General features: G+C 38.0%; 2 protein-coding genes across 3 annotated transcripts in view; one reads left to right on the top strand and one right to left on the bottom strand.

Annotated features, from left to right (window-relative positions):
• The window catches only part of LOC105750097 (tripartite motif-containing protein 64-like), a 95277-nt gene that overhangs the window by 39631 nt on the left and 28710 nt on the right, over nt 1–26936 (top strand). The gene's annotated exons all lie outside the window — the stretch shown is intronic.
• Nucleotides 541–25730, bottom strand: LOC116422597 (tripartite motif-containing protein 43-like). Its single transcript, XM_031961441.1, has 8 exons — nt 25481–25730; nt 24562–24685; nt 6825–7167; nt 6454–6561; nt 2613–2894; nt 1896–1918; nt 1616–1740; nt 541–704 (listed from the first exon to the last, which is right to left on the bottom strand). Exons 1-8 carry the CDS (start codon nt 25728–25730, stop codon nt 541–543), a joined length of 1419 nt encoding a protein of 472 aa, XP_031817301.1.

The raw sequence follows: 26936 nt of genomic DNA, 5'->3' as shown, positions 1-26936 counted from the left end.
TCACCTTTTGGGGTGGGGGGGTATTTATTTGCTTTTTCTTTTACCCTTTTGGTCTTTTTTGCTATATAATGACAAATATGGAAATATGAGTTAAACATATATAATCCTTCTAAACATTATTATGTATTTTAACATATGTTTAACCTATATCAGATTGCATATTGTCTTAGGGAAAGGGGAGGTAAAGGAGACAGGGAGAACAATTTGGAACACAAAATCTTACAAAAATGAATGTTGTAAATTGTATTTGGAAAAATATTATCGAGGAAAAAACAAAGAATATTTGCTCTACATTTATAATCCTATGACTGACTCAATGTGAAAGCAACATGACAAGATTTGATAAGATATTAAGTTTATTAAATACAATAGATTCAGCACCATTCAAAACCACCTCAACCTATTTTCACAGGAATTTGCTTATGCTGTCCTTCTAGTAGGGGTAAAGAGGCCTGGTAGATGATTAATCACTATGAATGTCATTCCTGAATGTAGGGATAGTTTTTGTATATCCATCGTCTTCAACAATTTCATTGTTGACTAAGTGCATATAAAAAAGGTTCTTCTTTCGATGTCTTCATGTTGAAAACTCCCAAACATATAAATAGGGTATGTTCTACCTGAGAAGCCAGGAACAATTCTTATTGCCCTCTTTTTCTCCTCAGATAAGTCATAGAAATTGACTCTCTCTGCCAGTCTATGTCCTATAAAAAGAGAATACTATCAGTTGAAAAGAAAGGATTTCAATATTCTTCCTGAGAAAGTTTACTTGCATCCTATACAGCTCTTTCTCATAATAATTCCAGAGCAAGAATTTTCTGTAAATAATTATGCTATACTTGGGAAAGGGAATAGCAATCCTCATTAAAAATTGGAGTTCTCCATTTCAGAAATTAAAGTTTTCTCCAATACCCTGCCATATTTATTTCTAGAACATCCATTTAAGGGATAAGAAAGCTTGCAAAGGAGAAGACTGCATTTTATTCTTTCTGATTTTAAGTAAGACAAAATGGCCAATTGAGCAGTGTGAACCCCTCCTGCTTGTATTAAAGACTGGGGTAACTCCAATCATAAGAATTACTATACACACATAAATGATCCCCCGTCTTTAGAGGCAGCAATTTTTCCTGAGCTGGGAATACCCAGGTTTTTCCACCTATCGTGATCTGAGCAAAGAATTAAAAGTTGTTTTCCCATTTAAAAAAATCATCATAGTTCATCATGAAGAAAAGAGAAACATTGAGAGAAAATTATGTCTCCATGTGTCTATTAACTGGAACAATAGGTTCTTAAGTACGGATGTGTGTTCCCCAAATATTTGAAGGTTTATTTAATACAGATCTTTCTGAGGAATCTCATCTCATAGGGTTGTCAGGATCTGAGTACCAAAGTCTTATAGTTTGTTCTTCCCTTCACATTTTCTCCAATACTCTATTCTGGATCAACTTCTCTCTTCCACCTTTTGCCATGTTCCAGACAAATGAATTTATCTATAGTAGGAGTAATTCCCAAAATGAAGACAAAGGCATCAGAGTTTGAATAGCAGAAACATTCAAGACCAATCACACTTTTTATAGGTAGATTGTTTGCCTCTAGGACTTTTTGTGAGGAAAGCCTAAAGATTCTTGCCCAAAGGACTGATACTTACTTTCAAAGACTTTTAAAAATTCAGTCACCATAGTGATATAAGAAACATCCACTCTTGGTATGAAAGGTTGCAAATTCAGCTGAATACAACTCCTAAAAGAGAAGAGAAATCACTCATATTGTACAATCTGTGCCTTATGCTAAATGCCCTGTTTCCTGTACCTCTTTTGAGTGAACATATGGGCTCAATCTCCCCCAATCCCTTACCACCAGCCCCAAACTAAACTATCATATAGAAAGAAACTTACCTTTCCAATGTTTCTGCCACATCCTGGAAAAAAAAATAAGGTCAGTACAGTTTATGAATCATTTCTCCTAAAACCTTTGCAGAAGCCTGTAAATCTCCATAACTTCCCAGTCCTAAGCAGGGATTTAATCACTACTCTTTTTTTACTTTCTTGATTTCACTGAACCTCAACTTGGAAACGTGGATTCTGCACACAGATTTTCTTCCCATGCTAGGAAGTGCTTGAATAGTTCCTGTGTTGTATTAGAAGTATGGTCAAGAAAAAACTCCAGATGACAATCTGTTTTATTTCACTTCTGTTTTATTTCACTTGTGATAAAGTCCATTCATGTATTCTCTATCATAAGGAGAGGGAGGGGAAGAAAGAAAAAATATTGGTAATTATAAAAGGACATCTAAAAATCAATGAGTATCTTTTGAAACTATCTCCAGTAGTAGAGAAGCCATGAATGTTCCACTGCCTTTCATTCCAGCTGCTGCTGCTTACACATATTGTAAATTCAAATGAGAGGAACCAGGATTCCTAGGTTTCAGATTCTTGAATCACTTGACCCCACCACCAATACCTGGAGCCTTCCAGGCTACTCTTAAACCAAACTGTCTGTAGTCCCATCTCAAGAGTGAACCTCCTTCTTTTCCCTACAGGAAACAGAAGATATGTATAGCACAAACAAGAACAGATCCCAAAAGACCACTGATGAGTTTACTGTAGTCTCACCTGTAGCACTGCTATATCTGGCTTGTGCAACTTTTCCTCCAATTCAGTAATCATGGATGTTAGGCATCTACTTTGGTTAGACATCATGGTCTCCCATTCCTTCTTTTTCTGCATGACTTGATGTTCCTGGATAGTCTCCATTTCCTTCAGCCTTTGATTGAGCTCATTGAACTTCTTGTTCTTCCCCACAATGAATTTTTCCTCATTTGCTTTTTTCCACGGCAGATATTCCCATACTTGCTTGAGTACCTTCTGAAATATTCCTCCTCTGTTTGTAAAGTCCTGAAGAGAGAGATATTAGTGATACATTATAGAGAATTCCCAGGAAGCTAGAGACTTTGGTGTTCCCCTCCTCCTAAGATTAATGAAGGGTGCATTTAAGCAAGAAATCATAAGAAAACACAATATCCTGGCACAACCACTGGGGTACTGGGAACTCTACCAAAGATTGAGTCTTCAGAAACTAACATGTTTCAGAGAGATCATAAAAAACAGAAACTAGGTTTGGTCACAAAGCAATGCTTTTCATAATAACGCATGGTTTTGATATATATAACCAGCATGCTTTCTCTTAAATAAAAATCTGTTGAATTATCAGCAACTCTGTTTCCTATTTTCAATGGCCACTAGCCCATTTGTGTTGTGCTGGTATCAATAATATATCAAGGGCAGCACCCAATTCTCTCCTTCCCTGACTGTTCAATGTGATGTGATACAAAGAACATTGGGATAAGTAGGAATCAAGAGACTAGGAATCCTATTCTAGCAGTTGTGTGAATTGGGAGAAAGTTACTTAGCCTCTGATTTGAGCTTTATTTTTTAAAACTTGTAGAGGGTAGGAACTCTGAAAAGGTATACTTAAGAGGCAGTATGATTGATGTAATCTTACAACAAAGATATTAACTGAGTGGAATTGATGAGATAATGGCTCCCTAGTGATATAATGATTGGCTTTTACCCTGTATGATGAACTGATGTAATAGATTAATTAAGAGGTCAGGGTCAGACCAAAGTTAGAGACTGAGATGTGCAGGATGCTGAAAGGCTGACTAGAAGAGTGAAGAGACTGTAGACTGGCTGGCTGACTGACTGACTACTGGTGCAGACTGGAAGACTGAAGGATGCAATAAAGACTTTAGACTTTATTCCTGACTATTCTTGTGGTGATTATCCTGCTAAAACCAAGGCCCAGTTCGGAAGACCTCCACAAAGTTAGCAAGGACAAAAAACTGGAGCTTTTTTATATATGGATGACATCTAAGGACTTTTCCAATTTGAATTTTTTATAGTTCTTAAGACCATCAAGCACCTTAATTTCAATTTGTCTTTCTCTTCATTCTTATTCCCAAAGAATTATCTTTCATCCAGTGCTTTCAAGTTTAATTTAATGTTGGACCCCATGTTTTGATACTTACTATCCCCCACCCCCACCTTCTAATTTATAGGAGAGACTTTCCTCCTTCACTATTCCAAACATGGTTTCTTAATTCCTAAAGTTCCCTCTAATACTCCTGAGTCCAGGATTTTTTCATTTCTCCATTTTAAAAAATTACTTTTAAGCTTCCCAAGTCCCTCAGCATCCATGAAACATGTAAATTTTGAATTTGATTGTGAATCTTTTATAATTCATAATTTCATAATTTTTCATAATAAAATTCATAATTTCCCCATTGGGGGGTAATTTATTTTTAAATATTCTGCAGAAAATCTTTTCCTAGCAGCTAGTTGCAAAACATTTTTTTTCAGCAAGTGAGTCTGAAAGTCTTTTCCCAAATATATGGAGAAACTCAAGTTTATAAAAAATATAAGCTATTTCCCAGATGATAAATGGTCAAAAGATATGAACGGGTAATTCAGATGAAGAAATCAAACATTACCTATAGTCATACCAAAAATAAATGCTGTCAATCACTCTTAATTAGAGAAATGAAAATGAAAACTATTAACCTATTAGATTGATTAAAATGACAGAAAAGGAAAATGATAAATTTTGGAGAGGATGTGAGAAAATTGGAAAACACTTCATTATCAGTGGAGTTGTAAACTGAACTAACCATTCTAAAATCCACTTTGGAATTATGACTTAAGGGAAACGAAATGGTAAAACACCCTTTGATACAACAATACCACTATTAGGCCTGTATTCCAAAAGATCTCAAAAAGGGGGATGGGGCAGAGAAGACAAGTATTTATATTGCCTTTTTTAGTAGTGGTAAAAAATTGGAAATTGCTAGGATATTTTAACTTTGCATTTTTTTCCTTTTTAGTCTGTTTATTTTCTACAACATGTCTAGGATGCACCTATACTTGTACATGATTGCACAAACAATACCCCTATTAAAATTCTTACTATTTTAGGAAGAAGGGAAGAAAAATTTGAAACTCAAAATTTTGTAAAAAATGAATTTTTAAAATTATCTTTACATATGGAAAAAATAAAATGTTATTTTAAAGAAGTTTATATATATTGTTGTTATATCCTGTTAATAATAATTGATACTTCTTTGACAGAAACTTACTTTTCTCCATGAACTAGAGCCAAACTACCTTTTTAGAAGCCTTTCCAATTTCCAGACTATGCCTGCAGTCAACCTGATTTTTTGTTTCTGTATCTTTGGTCATGTAACTTCCTAAAGGTTGCAATGTCCATTACCTTCATGAATGAACTTTCCTCACAGTAGGCAACTCATCCTTCCTGATCCTCATAAATCTCTATAGCACATAATAGAGAAAGCAGGCCATCACATTCCTCTGTCTTACTAGTCTCAAACCAGTTAGATTCCGGGAAATCCTGACCCAGTGAAATCATTTGTTCTCATTAAATGCATCTAAATTGTGTAACTGTTACTATATTTATAGCAATCTCCTCACCAGCAATATGAAATTCATTATTTACCTACCTAAACATAATTTGCCTTTTCTGTATAAGGTTGAAAATATATCTGCCTACCTGGAAATATATCAGAAATATATCTAAGTTCTCCAGTCTTCCTCATCTTCATTGCCCTTCATGTGCTCCAAGATTCAGTGACAATGGCCTCATCCACAGATTCCCTTATCACTGAAATTTCTCCAGTTCTAGGAACTCACTCTGTCCTCATCACTGACAGATGGGTTCCCAACTTTTTTCCAACTCCACTTAAAATCCTTCATTCAACAAGGAGTATTTCCCCATCTTTTTTCATGTTAGTTCCTCCTTCCTATTATGATGTTCAATTTATCTTGTATATATCTTGATCAAATATGCCTGTTTTCATGTTTTCTTTCTCATTAGTTTAAGTTCTTCGAGGGCTGGAGGTATTTTTTGCCTTTTGATTTCTCTCCATCCGTTATTGCAGTACTTAAAATATAGGAAAAGATTAATATGTGTTTACTGATGGACTGTTATTAAAGAAGATGATGGTGGAAAGATAATTGGAGTCACTCTTTTCCAAGTACTCTCTCAAGACAATTTTGTAATTGTTCACACTATTATATTAGCAAAGTCTTTGCTGCTCAAAGCTTATTTGTCAAATGAATCCTATTAGTCTCTCCCTGAAGACCTCAACTTTTTCTGTTTTGATTTAGTGAGGGGGTCTAAGTCTGAGCAACACAGATCAGAAAGCTCAACCAAGAAGACAGAGATAGATATCATCTCCAGCAAGAGACAACTTTTAAACCCAGCACTGGATTTCAGGTCAGAAGATATTGATTTGATTCAAATTTCTGAACTCTTGTGACACTCTATGAATCTCAATTTTCCTTGTTTTCCTAACAAGTCTAATAATGATGGGAGGCTTTTAATAAAAATCAATTGAGATTAGGGATATGCAATATATTATTGATGGAGACAGGTACTTACATTCCATGCCACAGCCCAGACCAGAGGTCGCTCCTTCTCTTTTAATAGAATTTTCTGAACTATTGTACGATTTCTGCTCAAGACTTCTATTTGCCATAGGAGCTTCTTCTGTAAAATAAACAGGAATGAACACTGTTAAGAAATCCTTTTTCTTATCCTGTGTTCTGTGACCTAGAACTATAGTATAAAGCTAGTACTATTTCATTGATTTGTAGGGAAGTCACAGAAGCTATGTTCCACTCTGACATAACTGAGAACTCAGATTCAAGAGACAGACTTATGTAGGAAACACTAAATTGTACATGGAGAAGTCATTGCCAATGATACCTTAAGTCACCTGGAGGAATGACATTGATTTGTGCAGGACTCACCCTGTAGCACAGAGCAGCCACTGCAATGGGCCAGTGTATGTGGTTATCATGACTTCCTGACTTAGAACAGGTCACACAGAGTAGGGTCTTCTTCCTTTCACAGAATAACTTCAGGTCTTCCCTGTGTATCTCACACATGCCTTCTCCTTCAGGGTACATGGCCATATCAACTCGAGTTCTTAGATGGGAAAATTCCCAGCATATAATGCAGCATAAAGGTGGAGAGGTTTTGTTCCTGAAGCAAGACATACAGATATTATGTCCACATTCAACTCTGATTAGATTAATGTCTTCTTTCGAGCAATTAATACAGAGACCTTCTTGTACTTCATCAGCCATAATCCTGAAGAGAAAAAATGAGACATAGTAAGAATATCTCTACTCTATTTTGGTAGTTTAAAACAAGCGCATTTCATGAAACATCATAGCAAGCAAAGTAATAACTGATGACAGACCCCATAAATTTGGGGCAAAGTCTCCAGCAATTATAGACACCATCAGTTGGAAGGATGGAAACAATGTGTCACCTTGTAGTAACATCTAGCTTTGACCTAGAGTTTTAAGATGTTTGCCATACATTATTCTTTGTGGTCCACACAAAACCCCTATAAAGTACATGCTATTATCTGCATGGTTGATGGGGAATCTCAAGATAAGAGGCTAAGTGACTTGTGCAGAACCAGTCAGGTACTCCTGTTTCCAGGACTGGAAATGTACCTGTGTTGAGATAATTTTGGTACTCTTACTCAAAACAATCAGTATTTATTCAATTTGTTATGATTTGATGTATATCAACATTATATTAGTGAATCAAATACAATATGATTAAGTTGTTATTGGGATAAGAATTATGAATGATTAATCCACCATACATTGTATGATTGTATGATTGTATCATATTTATCACCTAGTTTCTTATTATTAGATAGCAATGTAATCAGCACATAATTGTTGCATTACTCCCTTCCTTGATGTGGTGACATGGTGTAATAGGATTCATTTGCTTGTGTAATAGCCCTCAATCAATGAACCACTTCTGTTCACTCCTTAGTAACTTTTGTTTCAAACCCACAACTTCCTCAATCTCTAGGATAGTATAAATCAAACATTAGGGGTTTTATGACTTCTAGAAGGCCCTGAGAAGTTGTTTAAAGGGTCTTAGAATCTTTGAATTATTTGGAGTTTATGACCTATTGAAGATCTCATGAATTGTGAAAAGTCTACTGACATAGTTATGATTGGTAGACAACCTTAAGATTTTTCCACTTCTGGTACTGACCAAGCAATGAATTGTAATGTCTCTTATTTTCATTGCTCTCCCAAGTGTAAAAAGATAGCTAGCACCCAAGAAAAGGGATCTTTTGATAGTGAGAAAAATCTTGGATTCAATTAATTCAGGATTTCTGGATTCCCCAATAAATTGATTGTGCTTGGAGTTCCCCATTACTTTGGTTTCAGATTGGAATTTTCTGGCCTACACCAACTATTAATCATTCAACATTTATTAAGTGCCTACTATGTGCTAGGCACTGTAACAGAAACTTACAATTCTCATTTGATCAGCCCAATGATCCTGAGAGTTAGGGGATATTATTTCCCTAACTATGCTGGCAAGGAAACTGAAACAAACAGATGTGAAGTGACTCATCCAGAATTAAACAGTTAAATATATATCTGACACTAGATATTGGAATCACGTCTTCCTGGTTCAAGGCCCATTGCTCTACACATTATATCACTTACATAAAAATAAGTATAATAAGTATTAATAGCAATAAATAGAACATTCTAATACAAAGGGGAAAAAAAAGCAAATTAGGAGTCAGAAACTATGTTCAAATTCTAGTTCTGACACTATCTTTTTGAAGTTGGCCAAGTCATTAAAAAAAAAATCTCCTGGATTCTAGTTTCTTTTCGTAAATGAGATGATGAAACTAGATAACCTCTAAGGTTTCCAGCCCTATCAGAATTGTAGATCTTCAATAGCAAAGAATTTTCCTCAGAGGGACACCTACCTTGAATATCCTGCCAAACCTCTGAGCTTCTGGAATCTAGCTTTCCAAAGTCTTAAGCCAAAGCAGCACAAACACCAGAGTGGGATCTGGGGTTTATATATGTTTTCCTCATACACTTCTCCACCCACATAATCAGTGTGAATTGCTAGGATGAAGTAACTGTAAAATACTAAGTACTTTTTCCCGTCCAAGAAAACTCTTTTTTGATTTGTTGCCCTGTTCTCTTTTTCCTTCAGGCACAGAATGAATCTAGGTGTTCCACTCATCAATCAGTCAATTAATCAATCAACTACTTCTTAAGTGATGACTAAGTTTTAGCATTTGTACTATGCCTGGGAGGGAGGGGGAAAATACAGAACAAGACAAAAACAAGATCCCACCCTTTTAAGAACTCATTAATAGTAAAGGAGAACTTGAAAACTAACTAGTATTTAATCAAGTCACAAGGTTACTTGCTTACATACAAGGGATAAGCCTAGCTTTGAAAGTGTTTGGGAGAGGAGCTGCCAATGATATCAGGCAAAGGTTATCATTTAAGCTGAAATTTTTGTTTTGGGTGAGGAGGAAGAGAGAATTGACTTTTGGCAAATTAATTCACCTATCTCTTTAGCACCTAAGAATAATTAGGTAGTAATTACCAATTCTCGTCTTTTTAAATTACAGGGTTTTGTTGTTGTTGTTGTTGTTGTTGTTTAAATCAAGAGTTATTTATATTTTGTCATGATTTCAAAGACACAACTATTTGTAGAACCAGCTGTGGTGCAAGTTTTTGGAAGACTAATATACTTTGTGAATAAGGGATTGAGTGATGGGAGTCCATGGTGGCTCCCAGTCTGCCCCAAGAAAGGACTCTAAAGTTTGGAATTACATAAGTACTCTCTTATGAACGGGATTCTTTGTTCAGTCATTATTACTTATTGTCTAACTCTTTGTGACCCCATTTGGAGTTTTCTTGACAAAGATATTGGAGTGGTTTGCCATTTTTTTCCTCTAGCTCATTTTACAGATGAGGAAACTAACAGTCAGTCACTAGATTTGCAAAGGATTGCAAGTAAATTTTTGGAGTCACTTTTGAACTCAGGATGAGGATTCTTTTTGACTCCAACCCAGGCAATCTATCCACTGTGCCACCTTGCTCAGATTCCCCTTTATCACTGCCTCACCAATCTCCATCTCTGGCCAGCTTCAGATGGATTCCCATCTTCATCCAAAAGAATATTATGTTTGGAGACCATTGAGGCCTCCTGAAATCTGTAAACTCTGTCAGAGATGCCCATGGCTGGGCTAGCAAACAATAGACTAGCAAACCCCAGAACACATGGATGGGAGGTGGTCAAATTTTGGTCTTTTTTAGGTCCTGTGTGGGGGTGCATCTCCTTCAATGCAAACTTGCCCCTGGACCCAGGGCAACCAGACGGTCTTCTACTGAGGCTCTTGTACTGTGATCACCAGGCCTTAGACTAATGTGAGCCAGATATTATAGGAGGAGTCAGATCCAATCTGAAAATCACCATCAGCATTCCAGATGCATTATTGTTACAAACTGTGCAAGCTACTGGTTTCTAGGGGACTTTCTATGGATGGTGCCAGGATTATTCATGGACAAAAGATGGGCCTTACTTTGTCAGATATTGGGTGGATTCAGAGGGGGGTGGGGAAGGATTGAAGGGACCTTTGGGGTTCCATGATTCCTCAAGCAATTAACTTAGAGGAAATTTGTATTGTATTATTTAAATCTATCCCGGATTGGCTGAGATACCAGACCTGTACACAGACCAAATTTATTTAATGCTTAACTCAGAATTCACTGACCAGAAATGTTCTGAGAAAGCCAAATTTAATTAATTTAAGGGAGCTTTCTCTCAGCATCATTTCCCCATTGATTCTTTTTTTTTTTTTTTTTAATAACTTTTTATTGACAGAGGCCATGCCTGGGTGATTTTTTTTTACAACATTATCCGATGCACTTCTGTTCTGACTTTTCCCCTCCTTCCCTTTACCCCCTCCCCCAGATGGCAAGCAATCCTATACAAGTTAAATATGTCTCAGTGTATCCTGATACAATATATGTGTGCAGAATCGAATAGTTCTCTTGTTGCACAGGAAGGATTGGATTCAGAAGGTAAAAATAACCTGGGAAGAAAGATAAAAATGCAAGCAGTTTACATTCATTTCCCAGTGTTCTTTCTTTGGGTGCAGCTGCTTCTGTCCATCCTTGGTCAATTGAAACTGAGTTAGATCTTCTCTTTGTCGAAGAAATCCACTTCCATCAGAATACATCCTCATACAGTATCTTTGTTGAGGTATATAATGATATCCTGGTTCTGCTCATTTCACTCAGCATCAGTTCATGTAAATCTTGCCAATCCTCTCTGTATTCATCCTGCTCTCAGCATCATCTCAAACAGCTTATGTGTCTTCTCTGGAAACTGCCTCCATGCTGGACAGTCAAGTGTCATTTCCTTGTTTCACTGTTTGAATTCCATATAACATGTAACGTAACCAAACTGAGGATTGTGAGGAAGCTATTTTTGGGTTTTGTGGTTCTTTTCTCTTTCTGGACACATTAATTAAACTTCCTTCTAAATTATTTCAGTTCTAGTAGGTTTCAATTTCATTCTCTGTCACAACAATTAATCAACAAATTTTTTATAAATCACCCAGGAAGGAAATTAAGTCCCCTAGGGTGAGTCTTGTTTGCACTGCCTTCCCCCAACCAGTTGGCATCCCAAAATCCTGCCCCCAAGCAATTTCTTCAACCAACATGTGGTTCCCCACCCCAGCTCAGCCCTACCAAGAGTCCTCCTTCCCTTTCTGAAAATACTGAGAATGCCCAATATTTGGACATGAATGGCAGTAAAACAAAGAAATGGTTCCATGAATCAAATGCCCATTTAGGGACCTCATTTTGAGCTTCCAAGGTCAAAAATATAAACTATCAGGTTCATGAAAAGCATAGTGGTATGACACCAAAGTCTAATACTCTAACAGGATGATCTTTAATCCTGATTGTTGACTGGTTTGAGGGATTTCATACTTTCCAACTAAGGGACCCCACAATAAGGCTCCATGGATGCTTTAACCCACCCCCTCCTGTAAAAGGTTCTTCTTAACTATCCTAAATTGTCACAGATTGCTAAACAGAGATAAAAGAGCATCAAAACCAAGTCTAGAAACCAACTCTAGACCATAAAATGCTGAAGCTGCTATAAGGATGACTAGAAATCTCTTAAGAAAGCCAAATCTCATTAATTTAAGGAGGACTTCTCTTTTTGGTTTTGGTTTGTCTCCTGAAGTTATTTGGCCTGGCCCCTACCCCCATCCTTACTCCCAACCCTCACTCATGGCTGGTCGTTATAAGCCCCTAAGCTTTTGTAGGAAACCAGCCTAAGAAATTGCCCAATAATGTTCAGATTTGAAATGATCTTGGTTGTAAGTTAGAACTCCATCCTCCTTCCATTGCCACAACCTCATTTCCCTCAATTAAATCTTAAAACTTGGCTTGGGACCAAGCAGTAATTCAATAGTCTTATATTGTCCCTTCAGTGTGTTCATTAACCTTACTTACCAAGACCACATTGCATGATCCATTAGATTGTTAGCTCTTTGAAAGCAAGACATATATCCCATTAGAATGTGAGTTCATTGAGAGCTGGGTTAATGGTTTGGTCTTGGTCCCTAGGTATTTGCACAAAGTCTGTCATTAATTAAGTGAGCAAATTTGTATGCAGAATCCAGGTTTCCAAGTTGAGGGTCAGTGAAATCAGGAAAATAAAAAAGAGCAGTGATTAAGTCCCTGCTTAGGACTGAGAAGCAATGGAGATTTAGAGACTCCTGAAAAGGTTTTAGGAGAAATAATTCATAAACTATACTGACATTTTTTCCCCCCAGGATATGGCAGAAATCTTGGAAAGGTATGTTTCTTTGTAAATGATAAGTAGTTTAGTTTGGGGCTGGTGGTAAGGGATTGGGGGACAATGAACCCACATGTTCACTCAAAAGAGGTTTTTATGTGATTTTAGGGGAAAGTTCAGATTCACTCCTATAAATGACGCTCTCTGACTCAATTAAAGTGAAAGTAAAATTTAATTATACAATACATGGAATAGATTGCCTACAATAACAACCAATACAGTAAATAATACATAAAAGACAAAGAATAATGACAACTATGATTAAAATAGAAGAAAAAGAAAGAAAGAACATCACCGATTCAAGGGAGCACCTACTGAAAAGTGGCTGGGGGCCCCATTCTGCAGTCTTCAAACTGATGGGGCAAAGTCTCATCCCAGGCAGATTATTATTTCTGTGGGTGAAGCCCAAAGACAATTAAACTGAACAGTTTTTATAGAGCTTGAAAACAAAGAAGGCACAGAGTCAACTTGCTTACATATAGAATGATATATATATATATAGGAGAAGGAAATGACAGATGGGCTTCAAGATATAACTTGATTAATATAGATATCAGGGAGGGGGCCAACCCGCACTGACATCCATTGTGTTCCAAGGAGTGGCTAGTTCCTGGGATTGCAGAAGTGAAGCCAAACACATGTGGCACACTCCCGGTCTCATAGGGTTAAAGAAAGGTTAGGTTCCCATGGAGAAAATCACGTTCTTGAAATGATTTGAAATGAACTTACTAATAAGAAGGCATTTTTTACTCAGAGGTACAGGAAATATGGCATCTAGTACAATGAAGGGCACAGATTGTCCAATATGATTGATTTCTCTTTTGTTTAGGAATTGTATTCGGCTGACTTTGCAACCTTTCATAACAAGATTGGATGTTTCTTATATCAATGAGGTAATCGAATTTTTAAAAGTTTTTGAAAGTAAGTAAAGTCCTTTGATTTAGAATCTTTAAGCTTTCCTCTCAAAAGTGCTAGGAGGCAAACTACCTATAAAAAGTGTGATTGGTCTTGAATATTTCTGCTATTCAAACTCTGATACTATAGATAAATTCATTTGTCTGGAACATGTCAAAAGACAGAAGAGAGAAGTTGACCCAGAGTAGAGTGTTGGGGAAAAAATGAGAAGAAAAGCACATGAAGGGAAGAACAAACTCCATGAGATTAGTTGAGAGCTCTGTCTTTTCTTCTTCCTACTTTAACATTGAAGCTTCAGGAGGAAATCTTGCTTGGAGGCAGGAAAGTAGGGCATATAGGAGACACACAGGGGATTTGGGGGTCAGTTTGAGATATTAGGACATCTGAATATGGTTCTTGGCATATAGTAACTTTATAGACCTTCTTCATAGACCTTCATTTATGAAGAGTAGAAAACAATAGGTATTAGAACTCAGAAGTGTTTTCCTAAGAGACTAGACAGAAAATGATTTTAGTAAACAATACTATATGCCTCTATCCTAAAATATGTAAGATGATCACTATAGACGAGGCACTGGAGAATATAGTAGTCCAAGGAGAAGTTCCTAAATCAAAAGTATAAACAATTCTGTTATTCCTGACACTTTCTTTGTAGCCTTAAATTCATTTTCTAACTTTTTATTTCTGCATGAGTGTGACAGATGGAAGCTGTGTCGTATTAAATGACTTCTGAGATTTCTTCCCAATCTATTATCTTAGAATATGTTTTGGAAATGAAATAAAAATCCAGGAACTAAGAGATGCATGACTATATTTAATGGGTCCTCTCCTTTGAGGGCTTATTGTATGTTCACTTTGGACATGGTGGGACATATTAAGACTTTGATATTCAGATCCTGACAGCCCTATGAGATGAGATTCCTCAGAAAGATCTGTATTAAGAAATAAACCTTCAAATATTTGGGGAACACACATCTGTACCTTAAGAACCTGTTGCTCCAGTTAATAGACACATGGAGACATAATTTTCTCCCAGTGTTTCCTTTTCTGCATGATGATCTAAAGGAGTGAAGGAATTTGAGGAGGTAAACCCTAAGGACCTTGATGATCCAACTTACTTATGATTTTTAGAACACTAGAGAACTGGATCATTGGCTAATTATACTATGCCAATAATGAACAGTTTTTAGTTTTATGAGGACTTTTTTAATGGGAAAACAACTTTTAATTCTTTACTCAGGCCATGATAGATAGAGAAACCTGGGCATTCACAGCTCAGGAAGGAATTGCTGCTTCTAAAGACAAGGGATTATTTATGTGTGAATAGTAATTCTTATAATTGGAGTTACCCTGGTCTTTACTTCAAGCAGGAGGAGTTCACACTGCTCAGTTGGCCATTTTGCCCGACTTAAAATCAGAAAGATCAAAATGCAATCTTCTGCTTTGAAAGCTTCCTTATCCTTTAAATGGATGCTCTAGACACAGATATGGCGGTGTATTAGAGAAAAATAGAACTACTGAAATAGAGAACTCCAATTTTCAATGAGAATTCTATTTCCTTTCCCAAGCACAGCATAATTATTTACAGAAAATTTTTGCTTTGGAATTATCATGAGAACGAACTCTATAGGATGCAAGTAAAGATTTCCTTTCAGGAAAGATATTGAAATCCTTTCTTTTCAACTGATATTATTCCCTTTTTATAGGACATAGACTGTCAGAGTGATGCCATTTCTATGACTTGTCGAGGAAAAAGAGGCAATCAAATTGTTCCTGGCTTTTCAGGTAGAACATATCCTATTTATATGTTTGGGAGTTTTCAACATGAAGACATGGAAGGAAGAACGTTTTTATATGCACTTAGTCCTGGGATGAAATTGTTGAAGAGACAGATATGCAAAGAACTATCCTTACTTTCATGAATGACATTCATAGTGATAAATCATCGACCAGGCCTCTTTACCCCTACTAGATAACAGCATAAGCAAATTCATGTAAAAATAGGTTGAGGTGGTTCTGAATGATGCTGAATCTATTGTATTTAATAAATTTAACAGCTTGTCAAATCTCCTCTCATGTTTCTTTCACATTTAGTCAGTCATAGGATTATAAATGTAGAGCAAGTGTTTGTTTTTACCTCAACAGTATTTTTCCAAATACAATTTCCAACATTTATTTTATAAGATTTTGTGTTCCAAATTGTTCTCCCTGTTTCCTTTACCTCCCCTCTCCCTAACACAATATGCAATCTGATAAGGGCTAAACATATATAGTCCTTCTACACATATTTCCATATTTGTCATTATATATCAAAAAACAGACCAAAAGGGGAAAAGAAAAAGCAAGTAAACACCCCCACTCCAACATAATACTATACTCAATCTACATTCAGCCTTCATAGCTCTTTCTCTGAATGCAGATGGCATTTTCCATTCAAGTCTATTGTAATTGTCTTGAATCATAGTATTGATGAGAAGAGTCAACCCCTTATACATGATTGTAAAGGGCTGAAACTTTTAAAAGGTGTGCTTAGATCAGACAACAAGCACTTGAAGCTAATTACCTATTGGACAATAACTCTATAGCATATCTTGGAATTTCTCTTCTTGTTAATGCTGCTCAATGTTTAGGGTTAAGAAAATTGTAGAGCTAAGAGATTGGGTGTGAGGTGAGAAGCAGAGAACTGAACTTGCAGCAGGACCAGGAGAAGGGAGGTTGGTACGGAGCTCGTACAAGTTTGTCCTTCTCTCATTTCTTCCCTAAATATCAAGGACTTTTACTTCTCCTGACTCTGCTGATCCTGAAGCCTCCAGGAGATAGCCAGCCTTTACATTTGTGCCAACTGTGAACAAGGACCCTAATTTCCCTGAAGAAGACCCAGGTGACCAGGAAATAGAGTGTATTTTAAGATAAACAGGGAATTTACTTTGTTAAAAACTAAACTAGTAACTCTCATTTTCTATCTGAAAGGGGGCAGATATTAGGAAAAGATTCTCTTCCACTCCCAACCCCATCCCAAAGGAGGACCACAATAAGTATATTCAGACTGATAAAGAGACAGGGATTGATTGTAACTTGGGAGCAGACTGATGGACTCTTGGATATATTAGAATGCATGTCCCCTTGGTTCTTCAAGGAAGAAGAAATAGAGGCAGATATTTGCAAACTAGTAAGAGATCAACTATGTGAATAGTATAATGATAATGGTCCTGATTCAATTTCCAAGGAAACATTCTATTTGTACAACTACAAATTGGCCTTAAAGAATCCCATAGTTATAGAAAAAAAGTTTTAAAATGGCCAGATAGAAATGTGAGGAAAAAGAGGAAGACAAAGGATAGATTAATGACAATAATGTCAGAGGGCATGAGGACTTAAGTGAATTTGAAGGACATGGTGATTCTCACTCTCACAGTCCAGCTTCAACCCCCTCCTATACCAGAACAGGTCCTTGACACCCTCCCATCAACTTCACCCCTTCCAGGGTACAGGCAAGAGGAGGAGTGGGAGGGGCAGTGATATCATCTGTACCTTCCCCCCAGCAATCATCCCCTCCTATGACTAGATTGCAAAAGATACTACTTAAAGACACAGAAGAAGGGCAGAATACAGCTGATTTGAGAATAGAAATGTATCCTCTCATTCAACAGTTTAACTCTTCAGGTCAAGAAAGTAGAAGATATACTCCTTTTGATCTAGAAATCATCAAAGGGTTGCATTCTTTATGGGCTACATCAGCTTATGTTAAGATGTTATTACAGAATTTGGCTTATGAAGTCTTAACCCCTAGTGACTGGATTTATATCACAGGTATGTTTAGAACCTGGACAAAACTTGTTGTGGCTCTGTAGGATAAAAAACCAACAAAATAGCGAAAGTGGAATTAATACTCCAATCACCTATGCCCAACTAACAGGTGTAGGTTCTTATGCAGAAATTTAAGTACAGATTAATTGCCCCATAGCAGCATATGAGTAAATTGCTTCTGCTGCTATCAAAGTGTGGCGTTTTATCCCAGGTAAACAGGACAAAGGAGAGGCCTTCACAAAAATAGCATAAGGGCCAAATGATCCCTTTCCAGATTTTGTGGGATGTCTGCAGACAGCTGTCATAAGAATTGGTGAAAATGCAGCAACAGAAATTATGATAAGGCAGCTTGTTAAAGAAAATGCTAATGAGGTTTATAGAAGAATTAATCAAGGACTACACAAGAATGCTTCTTTAGAGGAGATCATAAGATGCTGTGCCACAGTGGGCACAAATACCTTTTAGAGCCAGGGTATGATGCAGACTCCCCAAGATCTGAATATGGGAAGACAGGGTCCCTCTTGGCAAGGGACTTCCAGAGAGACTCGTCAATGCTTTCAATGTGGTAAAGTAAGGCATCTGAAAGCTCAATGTTGGTATAGAGATAGAATGAGAAAACAGGGCGGGAGAACAAGACCCAATACCACATGTCCAAAATGTCAATTGCCTAGAGAATGGCCTCTTTGGGTTATAGACATTAAGGATTGTTTCTATTCTATCCCTCTAGATAAAGAGGATATGAAAAGATTAGCCTTTTCAGTGCCCAGAGTAAACTTAGCTGAGAAAGATATGAATGGACAGTTTGCACAGGAATGAAAAACAGCCCTACTATGTGTCAAATGTATGTTGCTGCTGCTCTTATACCAGTAAAAAAAAAAAAAAAAAGCATTTCCAAAAGTAATGTTATTACATTACATGGATGATATATTGGGATGTGCACTTGAGGAACAAATATTAGAAGCATGTCTACAAAAGACCATAGAAACACTAAGGAATTACAAATTACACATACTTCAGAAAAAATTCAAAGACATGCTCTTTTCAATATTTAGGATATAGAAGTATATCCTAAGGTGCTTACTAATACAAAACTGTCCTTAAGAACAGGAAGCTAACATCTTAAATGACTTTCAGAAATTGAAGGAGATATCAATGGATGAATCCAGTGTTGAATTGACTACCTGTCAGTTACAAGCATCATTGACATTTTAAGGGAGACAGTAGCTTTAAACTCACCATGCCAGCTTACAAAAAGCTCAAGAAACTTTGAGAGAAGTTGAACTGGCTTTATCAATGTGGTTGAAAAGTCACTCAAAATCCTTGGAAATATCAGTTTTACTGCACAAAGGCACCCATAACAGTTCCTTCATCAAGGAGACATTGTGACAGACAGGTAACCCCAGCACAACCAGAACAAAGTTTACTCCTACCTAGTGTTATGGCTAGAATTTTATCAAGGTCATTAAGCGAAGCAGTACAATTATCTGAGGATAAGACCTGACAATATATACACCTTTTATACTAATGCACAAATTAGTGTGTTGTGAAACCATCACAGACTGGCAAATTTTATTAGTCATGGCTCCAAATTTTACACATGAGTCTCATTAAAGATCACAGACTATGACATAATGTAGCATTACGGGTTCTTGAAGAAAAGATTTCTAAAGTTCCTCTTAAGGACTAACTATCTTTAGAATCGTCAAATGTAATATTTGTGCTGTATACTCTTGTGACTTAACTATAAAGAGAGTAGTCAGAACTCCTTTTCAGTCTACTCAGCAGAAGAACTGTATGCAATCATTCTAGCTCTTACTTATAATCCAGGAGATATAAATATATCTGATTCAGCCTATTCAGTAGGTGTGGTACAAAGAATTGCCACAGCCAAATAAAATTGTACCTCTAATATATATCAGTTCTTTAAGGAACTCAAAGAGCAAGTGAAAGCATCAGGTAAGATTTATATCTTGCATCCACTCTCATAGTAGACTTCCAGGTCCTATTTTTTGATGGTAATTCAAAGAGCAGATCACCTTCTAACTATGCTTGGCCAATAGCCTTTATTTCAAAAAGCAGAATCATTTAAATATCATCAGGTTACTCAAGCTGCTCAAGTTTACAATTGGAATAACAGAGAGAAGCTAGAAATATTAAAAGCCTGTACAGCTTTCTTCCTTTCAATGCTCTATCTGCCTCAGGAAGAACCTAGTGGCTTCAGACCCAATGAAATTTGCAAATGTTGACCCATTATAAATCTTTAGTTGTCTTTTATCCATGTTTTGGTAGACACTTTTCAGGATTCACTTTTGCAATACCAGTAACAAAAGACCCAGCCTGAGTAGTCACTAATTCCTTATACAAGCATTTCAATTATGGGGTGTACAAGCAATAAAAAGACAATCGACCTGCATATATCTTCTAAACATTTTGCACACTTTTGTGCACAGTATAAGATTTTACACACTAACATACCTTTCGTCCTCAAGGACAGGCAATAGTAGAGAGGAGAAATAGAAACATTGAGACACTTCTCCAAAACAAAAGAAACAAGAGCCACAGGTAACCTAGAACTCTCTAAATTCTCACTCTTTATACTATTAATTTCTTGATTTTGACAAAGATGCACTGGCTCCAGCAGTGGTTTTATAACCCACTGGAAGAGGCAGTGTCAGTGCACAGCTCCACTATCTTTAAATAATCACCAAGTGATGTGGAGAGACCCAGAAAGTGGTGAATGGAAGGACCAGATAGGTTAATTGCTTGGGGAAAGGGTTTGCTTGTATCTCTACAGATGGAAGGAATCAGATGGTGCCAGCAAACCGTATTTATATATCCATTTGGAAGACAGAACAGACCCTTGAAATGACAAGAAGACCTAAGAAATATCAGGTGGTTCTGTCTGCTGTACCACCACTGAAAGAGCCTGGCAGTTATGGCATTGACTCATGGACATCAAAAATTGTAGGACTTCACAATCCCTCAGGAATCTTTGGATTCCTTAGGAGACATGATAAAACTTATGTAGGACTTGAAAACCCTCAAGAATCATTGGATTTTCTGAGAAATAAGACTGTTGCAGAACTTCAAAATCTGCTGGAATCATTGGATTCCCTAACATGTAAAAAGATTGTTGCAGGACTTCAAAAACTTGGGGGGATCATTGGATTATCTGACACATGAAGCAATGGACAGTTGATTGGTTTGGGATTATCTCTTGGCAGCTGAAGAAGACGTATGTGTTATGGTTATTTACATACCCTCCTTCTAGAACTTCTGGAAATCTTTTACAATACCATGTTGATTTATATTGTTTCTTATATCACTATTTGTGTGTACAATTCATGTTTGTTATACCACATTGAGCCTGCACTGACTGTGGGGAGAGTCATCACTAATAGCTTGTTCGTTATTGCTATGTGCTTGTGTAATACCTCCCATGCTGATGAGTTTGTGCATAGCTGTTTCTATTAAAACCCTTCATCCCAGAAACCTGCTAGCAATCCCCACTTCCCTGGTGCTTTTCATCTCCCTTCCTGAGATGTCAGGGAGGGCATGAGCATCTCCTTTTTAGTGCTTTCACCTCCCTTCCTGAGAAGTCGGGGTGGAGGAGTGATCGCCTCCTTTTTGGGGTTCTCCCCTCCCTGAGAAGTCAGGGATGATATGACCCCTTGTGTTCTAAAACAAAAGAAAATGGGAGATGTAAAGGGCTGAAACTTTTGAGTTGATGTACTGAGGTCAGTTCGAGCACTTAAGGCTACCAATTGGCCGATACTCTATAAGCATATGCTTGGAAAATGGCCCTTCCCACTATCCTGTGCTGGCTCCATAATTGATGTATATAGAGAATTGTAGGAGGGACTAGGGGATGGAGTAAGACTAGCCAGCGTCACTTCCCGGTGGGAGACAAAGAAGGAAGGTTGTGGAGATTCTGTTTCCATCCAATTCAGTCCTATCTCTAAAGACCAAGAATAAAGACTAAGTACTTTTGCTTATCCTGACTCCAGCTGATTCTAAGGTATCCAGGATGCTAACTTAGTCTTCACAATAATATTATTAAATCCATAAGATTTGAATTAGCTTTTTCAACTTGAACTAATTATTAGTAGGCCAATGTGATTAGGTTTTGTAAGATCCTACCAAACTATACTATGTCTTATTTCCAGTAGATTTAAGCAGCATTACCTAAGGAACTCCACAAGTATCTTTGAACCAAAGTAATCAATATATTAGAACAAACTCTTCTATAAATCTGCTCTAAGAAACAAAGCTGTTTATAATCCACTTCTGAGTGCCTGAAGTAACACAAGGAATCCCACTCCTAACCAGAATGATTCTTCTAACATAACAAAAAATTGCCCCTACATCCATAAATTGCCCCATGCCTAAATATAAGCATCCTCATCACTATGTGGTGTGTGTGTGTTTGATTGTGTGTGTGTGTGTGTGTGTGTGTGTATCAAAGAAAAATTTAGAACTCAAAAATCTTTTGGGGGGGGGGTATTTTTTTAAATTAAACCTTTTATTTTCAAAATATATACATGGAAATTTTTCAGCATTTATCCTTGCAAAACCTTATATTCTAAATTTTCCCCTCCCTTTTCCCAACCCCTTCCCTAGATGGCAAGTAATCCAATATATCTTAAACATGTGCAATTCTATGCATATTTCCACAAATATCATGCTACACAAGAAAAATCAGATCAAAAAGAAAAAAATGAGAAAGAAAACAAAATGGAAGCAAACAATAAAAAGAGTAAAAATACTATGTTGTGGTCCACATTCAGTTCCCGCTGTCCTCTCTCTGACTATAGATGGCTCTTTTCATCACAAGACCACTGGAATTGACCTGAATTCTCTCATTATTGACAAGAGCCATGTCCATCAGAACTGATTGTCAAATCATTTTATTGTTGCTGTGTATAATCTCTTGTTTCTACTCACTTCACACAGCATCAGTTCATTTAAATCTCTCCAGGCCTCTCTGAAATCCTCCTGCTGATTACTTCTTATAGAACAATAATATTTCATAACATTTATACACCATAAGTTATTCAGCCATTCTCCCACTGATGAGCATTCACTCAGGTTGCAGTTTCTTGCCACTATAAAAATGGCTGCCCCAAACATTTTTGCATATTTGGGTCCCTTTCCCTCTTTTGTGATCTCTTTAGAATACAAGCCCACTGAAAACATTGCTGGATCAAAGGGTATGCACAATTTGAAAGCCCTTTGGGCATAAGAACTCAAAAATCTTATAAAAATCAGTGTTTACAATTATCTTTACATGTAATTGGAAAAAATAAAATACTATTTAGAGAAATAAAAATTTAAAAAAATGTGATTGTCAAGAATTTTGTGTCAAAAATTCCATTAGCTGTCTGGTGAAGTATCTTCTCAGAAGGCTTTTAAATACATAAATTAAAATATATAGTATTACAAAGAATCCAATTATATTTCAATACAGGTATGAAAAATAGTTTTAAAATAATTTAAGGACCCCAGGTTAAGAATCTTTGAAAGATGATATCACAAGTTCCTCCCAAATTCCCCCAAAGTTTAAGCTATTTCTAATATTTTGAGAATACAGAAATGTCAAATGAGGAAGGTATAAAGTTAGCTGGGAGAGAAAGATATGAGTTTAAGTGGATATGAGTAATCATCTAAAAAAAAGTTGTAACTGATTATAGGTTGAGCAGTTTTCCTTCACTGAGACAATGAAGTTCTCCTTGGGAAAGAACTGTTCTCATAGTCCTTCGATGGAAACATCAAAATTTCAAGTAGCCTAACAATCAGTATAAGAGATCTAGAAATATGAATCCACAAAAGATGAATAGCTACCAGTAAATGATATTGTAGAAAAGTTTTATTTATAAATTAATCTTCAATTTCTTACTGCTTCCCCATTTTATGAGCTAGTAGAAAGTAGGGATAAAATCTTTTCAATATGCCAATCATATGCAGAGGTTAAAAAAAAAACCAAACAAACAAATAGATGCAATTCTCTAAACCAGAAAACCCTGCACAGCTGGTTGGCCAGCACCTGGAGCTCCTCCCCCATGGAAAGACTAACCAAGGTTTGGAGCTGAGTCAGGGCATTAAGCTTTGCTGTTGCCTCTCCTCCTCATCCCAGATAGCTGGGAAAAGAGGGTCTTGACAAGAATTAACTGTTCTAGGGAACTCTTTTTCAACTAAGGCACCCTCCTCCCCACTATGCTCAACCTTCACAAAAACCTTCCTCCTTGGCTCCCTCTGAAAGTGGAGAAGAGAACTTTATTCTACTTTGGCCTGAATGCATGATTCTTTTCCACAGCCCTCTCAATTGCTTCTTTTACCCAGGAAATCTTGAGATTATGTCTCTCTCCAAATGGCAGGAATCTGAGCCCAGGGGGAAGCTTCAAGACTGTCCCAGCATTCAATGTGTGCCCTCTCAGTGATCCAGAGCCCGTGGACTCCTGAAGCTAGGCTGTATTCAGAACCCAGATAATTGATCGCCCAGGAACCCCAGTTACAGGATCACTTTCAGTGTAAGAAGACAACAGACAGGATCTCTACTCCTACATCAAAGCCTTCTGAACTCCAGTTGTACATGCAGCCCTGCTCCTTGTAGGAAATCATCAACCTCAGCTTGCAATCACTTAGACTTGGGTGATAAGAAGGAAATGTGGGGTGAAGATGAGCATGTAAGCTGGCCACAGATCAACTTGGCTTGCTCCCCGGAAGGTGATTACCTGGAGGACCCTTGTTTAAGGCAGAGAGCGACAACTTCGATCCTCCAATAACCTCTCTCATTCCTTCCAAAGCATAGCCTTTTCCTTCTCCCCAAAGTATCCTGGCTCATTTCCTAGAAAATCTCCTGGGATCCACAACCTTTGGAAGGTGAGTTCCTTTAGGACAAAGACAATATTTTCACTTTTTTTTTGGGGGGGGGCAAAGATGTTTCTTTAATTTCACCAAGTGCCTGGTGCTTAGTAAAGTGCTTTAATACATTTTGTTCATTGTTGATTAATTCCTTTACTCCCTATCTCCCTCGGATAAACTGTCCTAGGGGAAAAACCTAATAAAGAGTGTCCAAGGCCGCGTCACCAAGTCCTTGGGGCCTCTGATCCTAAGGATGGGGACTGGGTTGGGATATCTGTGGACCTGCGGTCCCGAAAGCGCCTCAGCCTCTGGGGTTCATGAAAGTGCCCGAAGCGCCATCCCAGCTTACCTTAGAAGGTTTGCATATTACCAATCATTTGCTGCCATTCTCTCTAGGGCGAAAGATACGGAACTAGTAGCAGGACGATTTTTGAGACCCACGGGAAGGACGATAAATGCTCAATAAAATCCAGCTTGTGGAAGATTGTCTCCTAGGCTGAGGGCTGCAACTGAGGAATACGAGTGCGAGCGTGCAAGTATTTGTGTAAATATAGTCGAGATCAATTAAACTGAATAAACACGTCCTAAGCGTCTACTGTGTGCCCTGCACTGCTTTTACGCTTCGGGGATTCCAGCAAAACGAAAGGAAACAAAAGACTATCCTGTCTCAAGGACCAAAAAGGAAGCTAACACACAAAAGGAAGGGAAAGGAGGTGGAGGCTACCAGGAGAGCACCTGGAACCTACGTAAAGTAGATAATTACTGTTAAGTTTTGAGCTATTCGAGTTTATTGCTCTTCTGTGGTGCTCTTCAATCGCAGGGGAGAGGTTAACTGAAGGAATTGAGAAAATACTGAGCATCAAAATCTGAGTCAGATTTCAGGTATCCCGTTTATTCCAGGGAGGTTTGATGTTTGTGGAGTCTAAACCAAGCAAAGCAGGCGGCTAATGGAAAACACAAAGTTTCTAAAGTCACCGAAGAGCCTATCTTCGGTTCTTCTTTCTTCGAGAACTAGCGAAGGAAAGCCTTCCTTTGGATACGTTGAACACCTACTCCCTCTCTCGGAAGGCGTAGTCCTGGGAACCCGCAAGCCAGGGCCAAGGTTAGGAGTCTTGTCCACTGGGGCTGCCATCTCGCACCTTACCTGCCTGAAGACCTAATAATGCTCTTATGTAATCTAAGAAACCTGCCCGATCGCCAGGGTCCTCACTCGGAGAGTGCTGGGCCATAGGTTTTTGCTTCTCTTCCTCGTCTTGAAATTCTGTGGGAATTTTGTTTCCTTTCCCAAAAGCGGAGAGGTGCTTACCAGGATTGGCGGTGGGATGGCCACCCAGGTCAGAACGCGGGGTGGAGATGAGCGCGTGAGCCCGCCGCAGATCAGTCTTTTCTCCCATGAAGGCGATTAACAGGGGGAACCTTGATTGGGGCAGAGTGGAGACAGGTTGATCATCCAATCAACTTTCTTTCGTTCCTCCCATCTTTGTGAAAGCATAGTCTTCCTCCCCTCCCCAAAGGATCCTGCCACATAATCTCCCGGGAACCACGCTGAGAGTAGAGCATTTGAAGCGGAAGATGGACTTTCAGATCGGCGCTTTTTTACTATCCCTGTGGAGTTTATCCGCTGGCGACTGACGCTGTGAGTGGAGCCAGCTGAAAGGGGGTTGGATCTTTCAGGACTTGGAAGGGAGACCATTTGGGAAGCCCGGTTGCGTTCAGATTGACACGGAGGCGTTCCGAACGCTCCAGTTTTGACAAAGCGTCATGTGACTTACGCTGCCCAAACCGGGCCCCTCCCGGTACTCCCCATCCCCAACGTGTGCCAACCTGGACTTTAGAGCAGAGTTCTGTCTCTCTTCAACGCTGCCGATTTGGTTTGTGTGACGCTCACCGGGGTGTGCTCAGGGGATCCAGTCAGCCCCGAGCTGGTTACCGAGTTCCTCGTGGCTTATAAATCGGGGGACAGGGATCCTTTTTGTCTTATAATAGAACTAGCGATGTGAGCTCGGCTGTGTTCCATGTAGGTAATTGTCAGGCACTTGATGGGAGCTTGGCTAGAGAGAAGGGACGGGACGGGGCGGGGTTGGGGGTGGGGAGGAGGAGGACCAAGTCCGTGATGGTTAAGAAGCAGTAGGAGAGTGAAGGCAGGCTAAAAGGGAATCTGTACTGGTCCGTGCTGCCTGAAAGAGCAAGCACTGTTAGCTAAACATACCCTCATTTGTGAGCAGCTTGTTGGGGCTAACACCCAACAACAGAAAAATCTGGCAACACTATGAGATTTCTGAATACTCTGTCATACTGTATCAAATATGCCACCAAAATTTAATTCTCTCTGTAAATAAATAAACACATCTATCTCATTAGTATGCAAATTTATTTTCATCCTTAATAAATGCTCAAATTATATATATATGAAAGAATTGATTTAAAATTAATTTCTTTATGACTTTTAAAATCAGCAAATGTTTGATTTGTATATCTATTTTATATAGTCATATAGCTAAGATTAAGTAAAAATTTCCCAGAAGAAAGGAAGTTGAGAGTGGAAAGAGTTTAAGAAGCCCTGGAGTAGATGACTTCTAAATTCTTTACCAACTTAACAT

The sequence above is a fragment of the Sarcophilus harrisii genome, chromosome 3, assembly GCF_902635505.1.
Source record: "Sarcophilus harrisii chromosome 3, mSarHar1.11, whole genome shotgun sequence".
Lineage (NCBI taxonomy): Eukaryota > Metazoa > Chordata > Mammalia > Dasyuromorphia > Dasyuridae > Sarcophilus > Sarcophilus harrisii.
This window is presented reverse-complemented; position numbering and strand designations above follow the sequence as displayed.

What these genes read in the sequence shown, in the direction of transcription:
- LOC116422597 (XM_031961441.1), bottom strand. Translation starts at nt 25,730, where the DNA reads ATGGGAGAAAAGACTGATCTGCGGCGGGCTCACGCGCTCATCTCCACC. An exon ending in TGGCTGCTCTGTGCTACAGG is followed by an intron (nt 6,562 to 6,824) that starts GTGAGTCCTGCA and finishes TTTATTTTACAG; the next exon opens with AAGAAGCTCCTATGGCAAAT. An exon ending in GTGGCAGAAACATTGGAAAG is followed by an intron (nt 1,741 to 1,895) that starts GTAAGTTTCTTT and finishes CTTCTCTTTTAG; the next exon opens with GAGTTGTATTCAGCTGAATT.